A 14,152-nucleotide genomic window follows, 5' to 3' on the forward strand; every position below is an offset into this window, starting at 1 on the left:
CATTGGCCCCCTAAGTGATTTAGGTATATTTGTAACTCGTCCAACCAATAATATTCACATAGTATTTCTTTAGAAATGAAATATTTGTCTCTCTATGTATCTGTGTTTCTGTGTATCTTTCGATACCTAGAAAAAGTTGTCTATACTCATTGATGCCACTTCCTCTCCTTTTACCCCTTCTCAAATAATTGCAACATGGTTTCTAACCTCATCATTTTACTGAAATTGCTTTCTCCAAAATTACCAATGATCTCAGCTTTGCTAAATCTATTGGCTTTTTCTAAATCCTCATTTTTTCCCTTTGACCTCTCTTTAGCACTTAATAATGCTATCTCTCCTCCTGGATATTTTGGATTTTCGTGACACTGATCTTTCTTGGTTCTTCTACTTGTTTGCTTCTTCTCAGTCTGCTTTGATGAATCTGTCTCCATTTTTTGACTGCTAGGTTCTGTCCTGGGTTCTCTTTTCTTTCTTTCTTTCTTGTTGACCTCACATCATTGCTAAAAAGGTGAGATTTTCAGATGTATATATCTAATAATGTTCTCTCTTTTTTTCTCTCCTGAACTTAAGTCAGCTGCTTGATGGACATTTTGAACTATATGTCTTATAGACATTTCAAACTGAATATGTCCACAACAGAATTTCCCATTTCCCCCTAAAACTTGCCTTCTTCTTAACTTGCCTATTTCTGTCTAGGGGTCCATCATCCATGTTTGCAACCTCCAGGTCATCTTCAACTTCTCCCTCTCCCTTACCCTACATGTCCAATCAGTAGGTAAGTCTTGGAGATTCTGCTGATAAAATATCTCACATCAGTCACTTCTCTACTCACATAGTCAACTTCCTAATTCTGACTCTTATTACCTCTTCACTGTGTTGTTGTTCAAACCTCTTAACTATTCTCCTCACTTTAATCCATTCCCAGCACAGCTACAGCTATGATGTTCCTGAAGTGGGTCAGATTAGGTTGCTCTCTTGCTTAATAAAACTAGTGACTCCTATTTCCTTTTAGCAATAAGTAAATATTTTTGTTTGGTATATAAGACCACGCAAAACCTGGCTACTGTCTCATTCTCTCTCTCTGTATATCTACACATACACACAAACATATGCACATGAAAATGCATGCACACACACACACACACACACACACACACACACACACACAAATACACACATTTTGGTTCAGCCTAACCGACCTTTTTCCTATTCGTCACATACAACAATTTATCTCCTGGTTCCAAACCTGTATGGACTAGCCTAGAATGTTCTTTCTCTCTACCACCTTATGGAACTTAAAATCTATAGTTTTCCTCAAAATTCATCTCTAAAACCACCTATCATATGAGCCCTTTCCTTAACTTCCCCCAGCTGCCAGTTCCCCCGCTCCTTTGTGCAATATTGGCAGTGAATTACCTTGTTCTATAATTATTTTGCATATACTTAATCATTAGTGTCTACATCAATAGAATGAAATTTTGTGGCCAAGAGTTGATTCATAATATTGATTTTTCATAGAATGGGTTTATTCCATGACTTTTAACCCTGTAGTATGTTGGTGTTAAGAAAGGCTTTATAAAAATCATTGAAAGCAGTGCAGAATTTCAGAAATATGAACTAACCTTATCTCTTTCTCATATTCAGTGTTGTGCCAAACTCTGCCTCTAGGACTGCAACCCTTCTAACCCATCTCATCTCATCTATCCCAGGTCTAGAAGATGGTGGATTAACTTGAGAGATAGCCCTCCTAATTATATATAAGCAATTATGGATTTTTAATTTCCTCTGTTTTATCACTGTGTAGAGTTATATCAGCCTTTTGATGAAAAGAGTGTTTATTTGTGGTATGCAAAGACCAGATGTGCTTTCTATACTTTACTAAAAGTTTTAAGTGACTGAATTCCATTTCTCTACATATGAAGGCACTTTGAGAACCTTGTTCCACTCCATAGAATACAAATGCATTTTGAGAAAACTAACGAAAATGTCTTTTAAGCTGTTCCCCTTCTCTTAGGTAGTAAGCTCATTGAGTTGTGTAAGGCCACATGCTTAGTGAATGGCAGAGTCACTCTGAAAATCATGTTTAACACACAGATACAGTTCTTTCTACTATGTTAAGTTGCCTGGTGTAATTTGGAAAGCTGTGTGATTTAGTAGAAAGATCACATGACTTGAAGTCATAAGATCTGGGTTCTAGTCCTTGACTTTTTTCACTTACTAGTTTCTCAGGATTCCCTTCTAACGCTAAATGTATGGTCCTATGAACCATCTACAGTTCTGTTGCTACAATTATTCATATTCACAGAGTCATCCAGAATTTTCTGAGATGTTTAGAGATTAGATGTCTTGCTTAGGATAACATCATTATAATTAATAATAATAATAATTTATAAAGCTCCTACTGTGTGCTAGCACTGAGCTAAGCATTTTATAACTATTATTTCATTTGATTCTCACAAAAACCTGAGAGGTAGGTGCTATTGTTACCTCCATTTTACAGTTGAGGAAACTGAGGTAAACAGAAGTTAGTGATTTCCAAAGTCATACTGCTGGTAAATGTCTCAGGCTGGATTTGAACTGAGCACTATTCATTGGGCCTCCTGTCTGTCAGTATGTATCAAAAATGGGACTTGAAAACAGGTCTTCCTTGCTCCCACCACATACCACACTACCTCTCTTTCTTAATTACCTTTATGGATAATGAAATCTGGGTCTCTAGATAAAGGGAACTTTTATAGAAGGTAACTTTTTAGTTTATTACTATCATTTCATTAAGAATCAATAGACTGCTTTTTCTAAGTTTGGGAAGAGAATTATCTGTTTAAATGGATGATGTGAAATGTATATTTGAACCAATCTTGAAATGACACAAAGGGATTGATGCAAGGGAACTGACATGCCAGTACTTTTGTAAGAGCATTTTGATATTTTCATTCACAAAGAGCCAATTTTAAGAACTCTGACTAAACGTTTATAATGCATTTTGAAAGTAATATGACTTTAAATTGCTGTTTCCTAAGTGCTTTTTCATTGGCATGGTACTCTAATATAAATCACAATAATTCTAGACAGACTGAGACAGTTTTTCATTTTACTTCTATTTGCTTGTGATTTATTAGTGAAACCTTTTAAGAAATTGGACCAAAAAAAATCTCCTTTTATTGTCCAAGTTGTTCTGATATCCTGTTGCCCAAATTGTTGCATTTGTGTCCCCAATACATTTCTGTTAGCTTCACATTTCTTATTGAAGTGAAAAGCGCTATGAGTGAAAGTTGGCTTTACCTCTATCTATGCCCCAGAGTCATTGTTAGGCAACAATGGAAGCTTTAGTTCTCCCTTCCTGAACCAGGGTGATATCACTGAGAAATCTCAGCCAAATTCCTGAACTGATACTCTTTTTTGGTGGTAGAGGAGATTGCTTCTTGTTGTCTTGAATAGCATAGTAATCTCAACTTATAAAATTATGGAGTAATTTTATGAAAAAAGAAAACAATTGTCTTTATGTGAGAAAGAACATCTTTATTATGATAAGAATATATTAGACTTGATTTTGTAAGCAGTATAATTAGGTCCAGAAATTTTACCTTAAAAGCCCCATCAGATCATGCTGAAAATAGTAAGTATATTAGCAGAGGACTTTGATGATATTACTTGGGGCAATATTTCTTCCTTGTGTTCCCCCAATTGATTATTGAAAGGAAGGAGAATCTTCATTCTTTTTGTCATTTTTTAATGACAGAATTGAATAAAAATAATCATACTCCTTTAAAGACTTTTATCAAAAGGCAGAAATAGTCTTACCTCTAAGCAATTGAAAATTGATTGATTTTTGCTTATATTTTGAACCATTCTTTTTCCTTGATAATAAATATTAATATGTTCAATGAGAATTATTATTAGGAATTTGGGAAGAAAATTGAATTACACTAGATATCAAGAATCCAATTTTTAAAAATAACCAAGCTCTTTGTGAGTTTGTTTTCTTATCCATTACTGAATTTTCTTGGATTGTTTATGACTCTGTAAGTACCAATTTAATCCTTCCCCCTATCCATAGCCCCTCCACTCTCCATTTGTAGTTTCCCTAAGTTTTGTAATTTATTATAAATCAGTGGTCATGGTCATGGGTGGGATCACTTCATTCCATGAAAATGAGACTTTCTGCCTCATCCCCACCCCCCAAAATACCACTCTTAGAGACTCCAGCATGACTTTCTTAAGAATAGTTGTGTTGGCCAGAGCCAAGATGTCAACATGAAGGCAAGAATTCCCGGAACCTCATTCCCCAAAAACAAAAGCCTTCAAATTATAACTCTAGCCAAAATTTAGAGGAGCAGAACCCACAGAAAGACTGAGTGATACAATTTCCGAGCCCAAGACAAGTTAGAAGTTCCACAGGAAAGGTCTGTTTCACCAAGACCTGGGGTTGGAAAAAGCTGCTGCAAGCACAGCCACAACCACAGCTGCAACTGCTATGCAGCCAGGCCTAATACCTAGATCCCTGGGGGTGCCTGGGTCGGTGGCAGAGGGGGTGGTTTCCAGACCTCCTGGCCCCAGGATCACTGGGAGCAGCTTGAAGGGGTGGTGAGAGAACTCTGCTGCACCAGAGTGAGTGTGGAGTGAGTTCTGGCCTCAGAGCAGCCCTGCAGTAAAAACCTGCTGCAGGAATTGGGGAAGCCAGCTTGCACCTCCAGAGAGCAACCCACAGACCATAAGGGGGATGGGGGAGACTGTAGAGGTCCCTCTGCTCTCCCTGGGGCAGGACTCAGCTGTTTGCCCACACCAAATCCAGGTTGCAGTTTGGGCTTCTATACTACTGTAGCAAAGCAGAGACTCTCCTCACAGCTCCAGGGCAGAGGGGAGCGTCTGTGGTCATTGGCATATCAAAGCACAGGCAAGAAAGCAGTCAAAGCTTCTCATAAGATGTTGGAGGAATTAAAGTCCCAATAGGATGTCCCAACCCCCCCCCCCCCAAAAAAAAACCTTGGAAATGCAGTAAATTAGTCATAGACTGAGGAAATGATCAAACAAAAGATAAAGAAGACTTTGACAAAAGAAAATTACTTTGGTACCATGGAAAATTTAGAAGATGGCAAAATCGAAGCTACTGTATCCAAAACCTCCAAGAGAAATAGAAAATGGCCTCAGGCTATGGATGAGCCCCCCCCAAAAAGACTTTGAAAAGCAATTAAGGGAAGTAGAGAAAAAATTGGGAGGAGAACTGAGAGTGCAGTAGATAAATCACGAAAACTAAATCAGCAGCTTGGTGAAAGAAATACCAAAAAATACTGAAGAAAATAATATGTTAAAACCAGTTTAGGCCAAATGGGGGAAAAAAGCAACACAAAAGGCAAATGAGGAGAAGAATGTCTTAAAAAGGAAAAGAACATAAAAAAAATCTCCCTGAAGAAAATAACTCCTTCAAATACAAAATGGAACTAAAGGAAGCCAATGACTTTCCAAGAAATCAGGAAGAAATAAAACTATTCCAAAAAAACACAAAATTAGAAGAAAATATGAAATATCTCATTGGAAAAAAACAACCAACCTTAAAAAACAGATCCAAGAGAGATAATTTAAAAATTATTGGGTTACCTGAAAGTTATGACCAGGAAAAGAGCCTAGACTTTATTTTTCAAGAAAAATACAGCAAAATTGTTCTGAGAGCCTAGAAGCAGAGGATAAAAATAGAGATTGAGGGAATTTACCAGTCACCTCCTGAAAGAGATCTCAAAAGAAAAACTTCTAGGAATATTATAGCCAAACTCCAAAACTCCCAAGTCAAAGAGAAAATACTAAAAGCTGCCAGAAGCAAACAATTCAACTACCATGGCTCTATAGTCAGGATTACACAGGATCTGGCAGCATCTACATTAAGGGCTCCTAGGGCTTGGAATATGATATTCTGGAATGCAAACGATCTTGGTTTACAACTGAGAATCAACTACCCAGCAAAACTGAACATCTTCTTTCAGGGGAAAAGATGGACTTTCAGTGAAACAGGGGACTTTCAAACTTTTCTATTGAAACAACCAGAACGAACAGAAAGTTTGATCTCCAAGTACAGGACTGTGGTGAACCATAGAGGTGGGGATGAGAAGTACTAACTGTGAGGAACTTAATGATGTTGAACTGTTTGTATTCCTGCATGGGAAGATGATACTGATAACTCATATGAACTTTCTCATTTATAAGAGCAGTTAGAAAGAGCATATATAGACAGGGCACAGGAAGGATCATATAGTAAATGGTATCATATAGTAAAAAGATGGAGTCAATGGGTGATAAAGGAAAGTACTGGGAGGAAGAGAAAGGAGAGGAAGAAGGGGCTAATATACTTCACATAAGAATCAAGGGAAAGCTTTTTTCAATGGAGTGGAACAGGAGAAGATGAGGGTGAATGAGTGAGCCTTCAATCTCATCAGAAAGGGCTCAGAGTAAGGGTATTTAGAAAAATGAGGAGAAAGGGATGGGATAAGGGGGGATGGGGAGAGGAAGGAGGGAGTAGGTGACAGAAGAGCAGGAAGATTGTGGGAGAGGGTACTCATATACAACATACTTTTGAACAGGGACAGAGTGAAAGGAGAGAGAGAGAGAGAGAGAGACAGAGAGAGAGAGAGAATAGAATAGAATAAATGAGAGTGGGAAGGAACAGAGTGGAGGGAAATACAGCTAGTAATAGTAACTATGGGAAAAATAGTGAAGCAACTTCTTTGGTGGACTTATGATAAAGAAGGCAACTCATTCCAGAGACAGAACCCCTTGGAATCTGAAGTATATTTTTTTTTCCTCTCACTATTCTTGAGGTTTCTAATCTTCTTGGGTGGGAGAGGTGTTTATGTTTATTCTCATAACAAGATTATTGTAATAATATAAAATAAATATACCAAAAAAACCCCAAGAATAAAAGAACAGTTTTGCCAAACTGAATTTATTTCCTATTTTGATTTCTAATATAATGATTTCTAATAGATAGTTCAGAAGCATTTGATGTAATTAATTGAAATTTTACCAAAACATTCAGTAAAGTATATCATCCTATTCTTGTAAACAAAGGTTGAGAGATGAAGTTTTGATAATAGTACAATTAGATACAATCAGAACTATATGAATAGTAAGACTCAAAGATTCATTAATGGTTTGACATTAACTGGAAGGATGTCTCTGGCAGAATGCCTCAAGGATTTAAGATCGACTCCATGCTGTTTAACATTTCTATCAGTGTCTTAGATAAAAGGAAGATGATTCAAAAGTCTAAAAGGTTGGTAGTACTCTCAGCAGTAATAAACAATTTCCCAAGATGGTGGATTTGTGGAGAAAGATAATGAGTTCTCTTTTAGATATGTTGAATTTGAGAAGCCTATGGAAATTTAGTTCTAAGTATCCAACAGGAAGTTAATGTGGGACTGGCAAAAAGGAGACTGTATGGGGCTGGATAAATAGCTCTGGGAATCATTTGCATAACCAAGATAATTGAACCCATGGAAAATGATGAGGATCACTAAGTAAGAAGTTTTAAAGAGAATAGATTAGACAACCTAGGGCAAAGCCTTGAGGAGTATTTAGTGAGTATGGTACAGATGGATAAAGATACAGCAAAGGTGACTGAGAAGGAGTGGTCAGATAGGAGGAAAACCAAGGACAGGCCCAAAAATCCAGAGAGGAAAGAATATTCAGGATAAGAGGGTAACTGTCAAATGGTAGAGAGGTCAAGAAAGACAAAGCATCAAGAAATTACCATTGGATTTGGCAAATGAGAGATCATCTGGTAACTTTGGGGATATCAGAGTAAAGGAATCTGAACAGATATTGTAGAGGTCTTAGAAGAGAAAAAGAAAACATTGATTGATAGGATCTTAAAATAACTTGACAGGCTAAAAGATTGGACTGAATCTAAATAGATGATATTTAATAGAGATAAGTAGACTGTATTGTTGGTAGATTCAAAAGTTTACTTCACCCATAAAAGATACGATAGGGAAAAGATTTGAGAGGTTTATTTACTTGAAGATCAGGAATAGTGTGATATAACAATCAAAATAGCTAATACAATGTTGGGGTGCATTAAGAGACGACTAGCCTCCAGAAATAAGTAGATAATAATCCTCTCGGATAGTCCTGTAGCCTAGAGGGACACCTCTAGAACATAACTTCTGCCCATGCTTCCTCCTTTCTCTCAGTGGTGTTTTTCCTCCATAATCTCCATTTTGGGGAAGGGCCTAGGCCAGTCATCCTTCAATTCCTTTCCTCATGATGCTCCTGAATCTCTGGACATCATCAACCCCATGGGTCTATTTTTTCTTATTGTCCCACTACCCATTATAAAACTTCTTGGAGCTAGGAATTATCTTTTGTTTCCCCAGCTCTTAGCACAGTGCTGAATTAAGGACTTAATACTCTTTGACTGTTACTCTACCTGCAGACTACACCTGGAGTGTTGTGTTTACTTCTAAATAGTAGATTAAGAAATGCTGAGATAAGTAGATGAGCCAAAGGCATACAATAGACACAGTGACCAGCCTGGAATCCTTGCTATCTGAGAATCAAATGAAAGAATAAGGGATGTTTAATTTGGAGAGAAGAAGGAAGACTAAAGGATTAAAGGGTGGGTTGACAATGAAAAGCATTCTGTTTAGTTTCAGAAGATGGAAACTGGAGTAATTGGTAGACGTTGCAAAGAAGAAAATTTAGACTTAGTGTTATGGAAAGCTTCCTATTGTCTATAGCTACTCACAAGTGGAGTGAGTTGTTTGGAATGTTAATAAATTTAGCCTTAAGAATCTTAACAAAAAAGATAGCTTATCAAGTATATTACTAGGGAGATTCTTTTTCAGATATGAATCCTTTTCAATTGTAATATTGTAAAATTCTTTGATTTTGTGAAATTATGAAAACAAAGAATGTGTTGTTTGCTGAGTTTTCAGAAATGTTATTAGAATACTTTCTTAAGATGTAACTTTTTTCTTTATTTCCAGAAGCAGAAATAAAAGGAAGATGACCTCCAGAAAAGCATGTCGTCCAAGAACACCAGAAAACAACTGTAGTAATAGAAGAAGGAAACGTATCAAAAATTAAACTTTCTGCTTCCTTCTTTTCTAAGTACAAGGATCAAAGTATGATAGATTTTTGTCATCCTAAAGATATCATAATCTTTGTCCTGTCTGTCCATGGGGAAAATTAAAATTCACAAATTAGTTGTTTAAATTTCTGATAGTAAATTACATTTAATTTCCCCTTTGTTTAATATAGCCTTACATAAACCAAAGAGGTCTTAAACCCTACTCTGATCTTCCATTCCTTCCCTCATTAAATACTTTCATATGCAGATGTATCTCTCCTCTCTTTAGGGAAGGAACACTGTTGGCCTAGTGGCAGACTCTTGGGTGTTTCTTAATCATAAATTATCTCTTCTGGGTCAGTTATTCCTCCAACCTAGGGGCTTCTGCTTCTTTACCACTCCTAGGAGACTAACAGTAGAAAACTAGGTGGTGAGTAAAGTAGGGTGTATCTATGGAAAATGGGGTACCTCAGGTAAGCATTTATTAATGAGTGTCTGACATAATCAACACATACAGTAATATAATTACAGTGATTTTGCTAATTAAATCTTGGTAGATATAATTTAACAGAATCTTATGTATCTTGCTCATTGACAGCCTGTTACTTTTGCATGAATTTCATTTAAAAAAGTCAGCAGTGTGTTAAAATAATTATAAAATGTATTACAACTCTTGAAAAGGCACTTAAAGATTTAAATGACTTCATTGATAAATATTTGTACCTTTTTATTCCTTAACCACATTCTTGATATTTTGTATTCTGACAGTTAAAATGTATGAGTAAATGTAGTAAGTACTTCATGTGTCAGTCAAAAATAGGCCTTTATTTATATTAAAAGTAAAACTGGATATATTATGTATTGGTACAAGATATTTCCCCAAACACTCAAGCAAATCCCTTTAAAAATGCATTCCCAGAGAAAATAGTTTGATTAAAAGTTGTTAATAGAAAGGAGAGATATGTATCCTTTAACTCTGCATTATAGTCTCACTTGATGGTTGTTGTGTTTGACCTTAGTTTTTTTGCTGCTCTATGTTGACTCAATTCACATTACTGTAGTCATTTGTGTATAAAATATACCTTTAAAAAAATTTCTCCTATGAATACATTAGCCAGGCTAGAATGCATTCTTAACTGCCTGTAGCCTGTCTGCTGGTATCTAATAAATGCTTGTTGAAATATTATCTGGCATCCCTTCCCTCAGATTTCTCTATGTCAGTTCTTTGAACTAAAAAGCTCCAAACTTCTACCTCTCCACTTAGCATACTAAAAGTTCATTAAAGGACAGGAAGAAGCACTTGTAATATGAGGGCAACACATTTCTAAATGTGCCAGTGACAACATTAATTTCTGCCTGTTTTCAAAGTCTGTCTTCATTGACCTTGGCACTTCATTATATGTTTGGGAATTGAAGTTAAAAAGTGAAATCTTAGTATGTCTGAGGGCTGAGTAATTCCCTAATGAAAATGATATTTTTGTCTTTTTTTAATGACTACCTTGTATCATATAGTTACATAAGAATGTCTGATTTTTGATAAGCATGATTTATGACTGACACATGAAGTAGGACATTTGAACCCAGAAAGTGTTCTTACAAGGAGGCAAATTTGAACAAAATTGTGCTTAACACTGAAGGATTTTTATATCCCTGCTACAGCTTATGCTAAAATGAGATATCATATTTAATTATGTAATATGGTCTGCTGTGAATTGTTTTCTTAACTCTGATGACATTTCTTTTTTTTTATACCATAAGGAAGTTGTCTCCTGTGTCTGGAAGGTACTCCTTCCTCATCTCCAACTTAAGGAATCTAAAGCTTTCTCTAGATTGAATCCTTTATCTTCCTTGTGAAGCCTTTCCTGACCCCTTTTCCCATCCAGAATTGTGAATACTTTCTTCCTTCTAAAATTTCTTTGTATTTACTTCTCTGAATAACATGTCATATCTCTGAAAACAATGTCAACATCTTCAGGTTAAAAATGGCTTTTTTTTTTTTTGTCTCAGTATTCCCAGTGCATAGTCATGCCTAATAAATAAATGTTTGTTGCATTAAGTCAGTGGTTTCATTTTCATTGAAACATTTAAAAAACATCCTTGCCATCTCAGTGCCATCAGGTTGAAACATTAAGTTGAATTATTTTCCTACAAATACGGTAAGGACTGCTTTCAGAAGCTTCCTTAACAAATTGTAGCGTTCTTTGCTATTTTATCAAGCCTAATTAGTACCTTGAAGATTTGGCTTTCAACCTCTGGGTTTATGGTTTGCAATGTGGTAATTTAGAACTATTACAATAATACTGTTTGGCAAGTGCATATTTAAATATTGTGAATAAAAATATGTTGCCCAAATGTGAATGTGCAGCTTCTATCACAGCATTGTTGGAGAACATACATCATGATGGTAGAGATTTTTTTTTTTTCCAGTAACAGGATTTTTGTATTCTCACCTAGTTCCCTTTATTGAGAAAAGAATGAACTTAGGAATGGCTGTCCAGGGTTAGGACTGCCATCTGTAAACAGTTTTTTGTCTGTGTGTCCTGTGTAGCATGAAGGAAGATGAACTCATAACCAGAATTTAACATATTTAATATTTCTGATTAACTGAATTATGAGGAACAGCTATTACACTTCAACTCTATCCTCTAAGAAATTACATTTGAATGATCAAGCAAGTATATAAAGTTGATAATGGTCTGAAGCATTACTTGAAGCTGATTTCATTCTGGAAAATGACTTCTATACTGACTGATGTGGGGAATCCGAAGCCTTTCCAGATCTTTGCACGCGCAAAAATTTAGCATTAGGCTCTTAAGACTAGTTTGGTACAGACATCTAGATTTATGTATCTGAACCCCACCCCCCAAACCAGCCTAGCCACACTTGCTCTCTTTACTCCCATGAATATCCATCTATTTTGGCTTAACTTTTGTTGTGATGTCTCATCAGCACTGCAATGGAAGAAATCAAATAGTTAAGTAAAACAATGCATTCTATACAACATAATTATGCAAAAGTTATTCAAGTAAATACTTCTGGAAATACTAGGTTTTTTTTTCTTGTATTCCCTCTAGTAGGTTATTGAAAATACTCTTAAGAGACAAAACATGAAAGAATCTGGAAATTCACAAAACCTTTATTTTGGGATCAATTCAATACCATCACAGATTGATTCTTTTAGTCAGCTAAATGATCAAACAGTAATCATCCTTAGGAAAGGAATAATGAATAAGTTCTTATTGTTTGGAGAGTTGGTAAATCAAGTGGAAAATATATTTTCTTACAGATTTCACTAAAGAATATAGGAAAGTTTGGTAGAACAGCAACTGTATCAGAGTCAGAATCCACCCCACCCTTACCTTCATTGCCCTCTGCTCCACAAAAAAAATCAACAACCTCAACAACTTTTGGACCAACTATAAGATGAAATGTATTGTGTGAAATACTACTCTTGGATTCACAAAATGACCCATCGGTATAAGATAAGGGAAGCATGTCAGCAGTTTTAAAAAGAACTGAGGACTTTCATAGATAGTAGATAGTATGAGTCAATAAATAATAGGAAGTGGCAAATAAAAAAGGCTCCATTAAAGAAATATGTACATCACTTCTGGGAATAAGGAGTTGTTGATAGTATTATCTTTACCCTGATCAAATCATGCACATATGTATTATTGGGTTCCATTAGGTTATAGATATCCAAGGGACTGCTGGTTTGGTAAAGGCCCTTGAAAGAGTAAATGACTAGACTGATGGATAGATGAGTGAAAAGGCTTTACGGAGTGCTTCCTATATGCTGAACACTGTGTTAAATATTGGAAGCATAAATAGAAAAGAGTCCTTGCTTTCAAGTAGCTCACATTTTGATAGGAAAAACACATAAATGATAGTGAAACGATAGGTCAGATGGAAACTCCCAGGGGGCTTAGGATATCACAAACAAGGAAGATGGTAATGTATTTTCTTTAGTGTCAAATTCTTTGACAAAACAATATCTGTTTCTGAGACTGAACTGTTTTTCAATGCTAAAGACTCTGGTGATGAAAACTTTATTTTCCAGGTCATCACTAGCTGTGACTGCTGAGGAGAGGGAGGTTCAGCATCTGCCGAGACAGTTGCCAGGCTCAGTCTACAATAGATGATAATTATGGGGTCTGGACTGGAAGCAAGGCCAGTGGTTAATGGACTCATTTCACCTTATCAATTGTAATTTTTACAGTGCAGTAAAACTCTATTACATTCATATGCCACATTTTATTCATCCATTCTTCAGTTGTCTAAGGAGTAATATAAAAGATATCTTTAGACTCTAGTTCTTTTCTTATTTTACCCTCTTTTAATCCTCCCTTCAAGATCAGGAAATTTGTTTAGCTTGTAGCTCTTCTCAGTTGTTTCCCTATTGAGTTTTACTAATTTTTTTATGCTGATTCTGTGTGTGTGTGTGTGTGTGTGTGTGTGTGTGTGTAAAATTGTATGTGTGTATATGTGTATTAAAACTCTCCTTTGTCCATTTGAAATTAGAGTGAAATTCACCTGATGCTCACTCTACCCATCTTTTTTCTTCTTGATTGTATTTTCTCATATACCAAATAATGAGAAATAGCAAATTCTATTCCCTTCTTCCTCCTTTCTACATGAATTCATTCCTCATTTTATCCTCTCTTCTCCCTCTCCTTGGAGCCTCTGAGCAGAAACAATATGCCCAAAGATCTCTTTTTTAAAAGATCCTTTAATTCCCTCAATATTCTTTGAAGATATTGAAGTTTCTGAAGGACCAACTTTTTTCTTCTCCAAAATAAAAATGTAAGCACTATACCATTGTACAACTCCTTTTAGTAGTTCAAATGAACATACCTGTTTAGATTTCTCTGGACTTTTTGTGTTGTATTTAAAAGTTCAGCTGTTTTTTTTTTCATCAGAAAAGCTTGGAAGTCCTTTATTCTGGTAAAGATTAATTTTTTTAAATTATACTCATCTTTTAGGGATAAGTTATTCTTGGTTGTAAGCCTTCATTTTTTACTTTTGGAATATTGTATTCCAGGATTTTTTGTTTTTAGTGGAAGGTGTCAGTTCTCATGTGATCCTGACTGTAAT

The 14,152-nt window shown here is 35.7% G+C and overlaps 1 protein-coding gene across 5 annotated transcripts in view; it reads left to right on the plus strand.

Moving 5' to 3' along the window:
* The window catches only part of RAD18 (RAD18 E3 ubiquitin protein ligase), a 99,199-nt gene extending 87,724 nt beyond the window's left edge, over nucleotides 1-11,475 (plus strand). For 2 of the 5 annotated variants that reach the window (XM_074198658.1, XM_074198664.1), the window contains one exon: nucleotides 8,976-11,468. In XM_074198658.1, coding sequence (XP_074054759.1) covers nucleotides 8,976-9,075 — 100 coding nt within the window. In that variant the 3' untranslated portion in view covers nucleotides 9,076-11,468. Of the gene's footprint in view, nucleotides 1-696; nucleotides 776-8,975 lie in introns of all 5 variants that reach the window. The other 3 variants (XM_074198659.1, XM_074198661.1, XM_074198660.1) reach the window with 3 other exon arrangements.
* The last annotated feature ends 2,677 nt before the right edge of the window (nucleotides 11,476-14,152 follow it).

The sequence above is a fragment of the Macrotis lagotis genome, chromosome 8, assembly GCF_037893015.1.
Source record: "Macrotis lagotis isolate mMagLag1 chromosome 8, bilby.v1.9.chrom.fasta, whole genome shotgun sequence".
Taxonomy (NCBI): domain Eukaryota; kingdom Metazoa; phylum Chordata; class Mammalia; order Peramelemorphia; family Peramelidae; genus Macrotis; species Macrotis lagotis.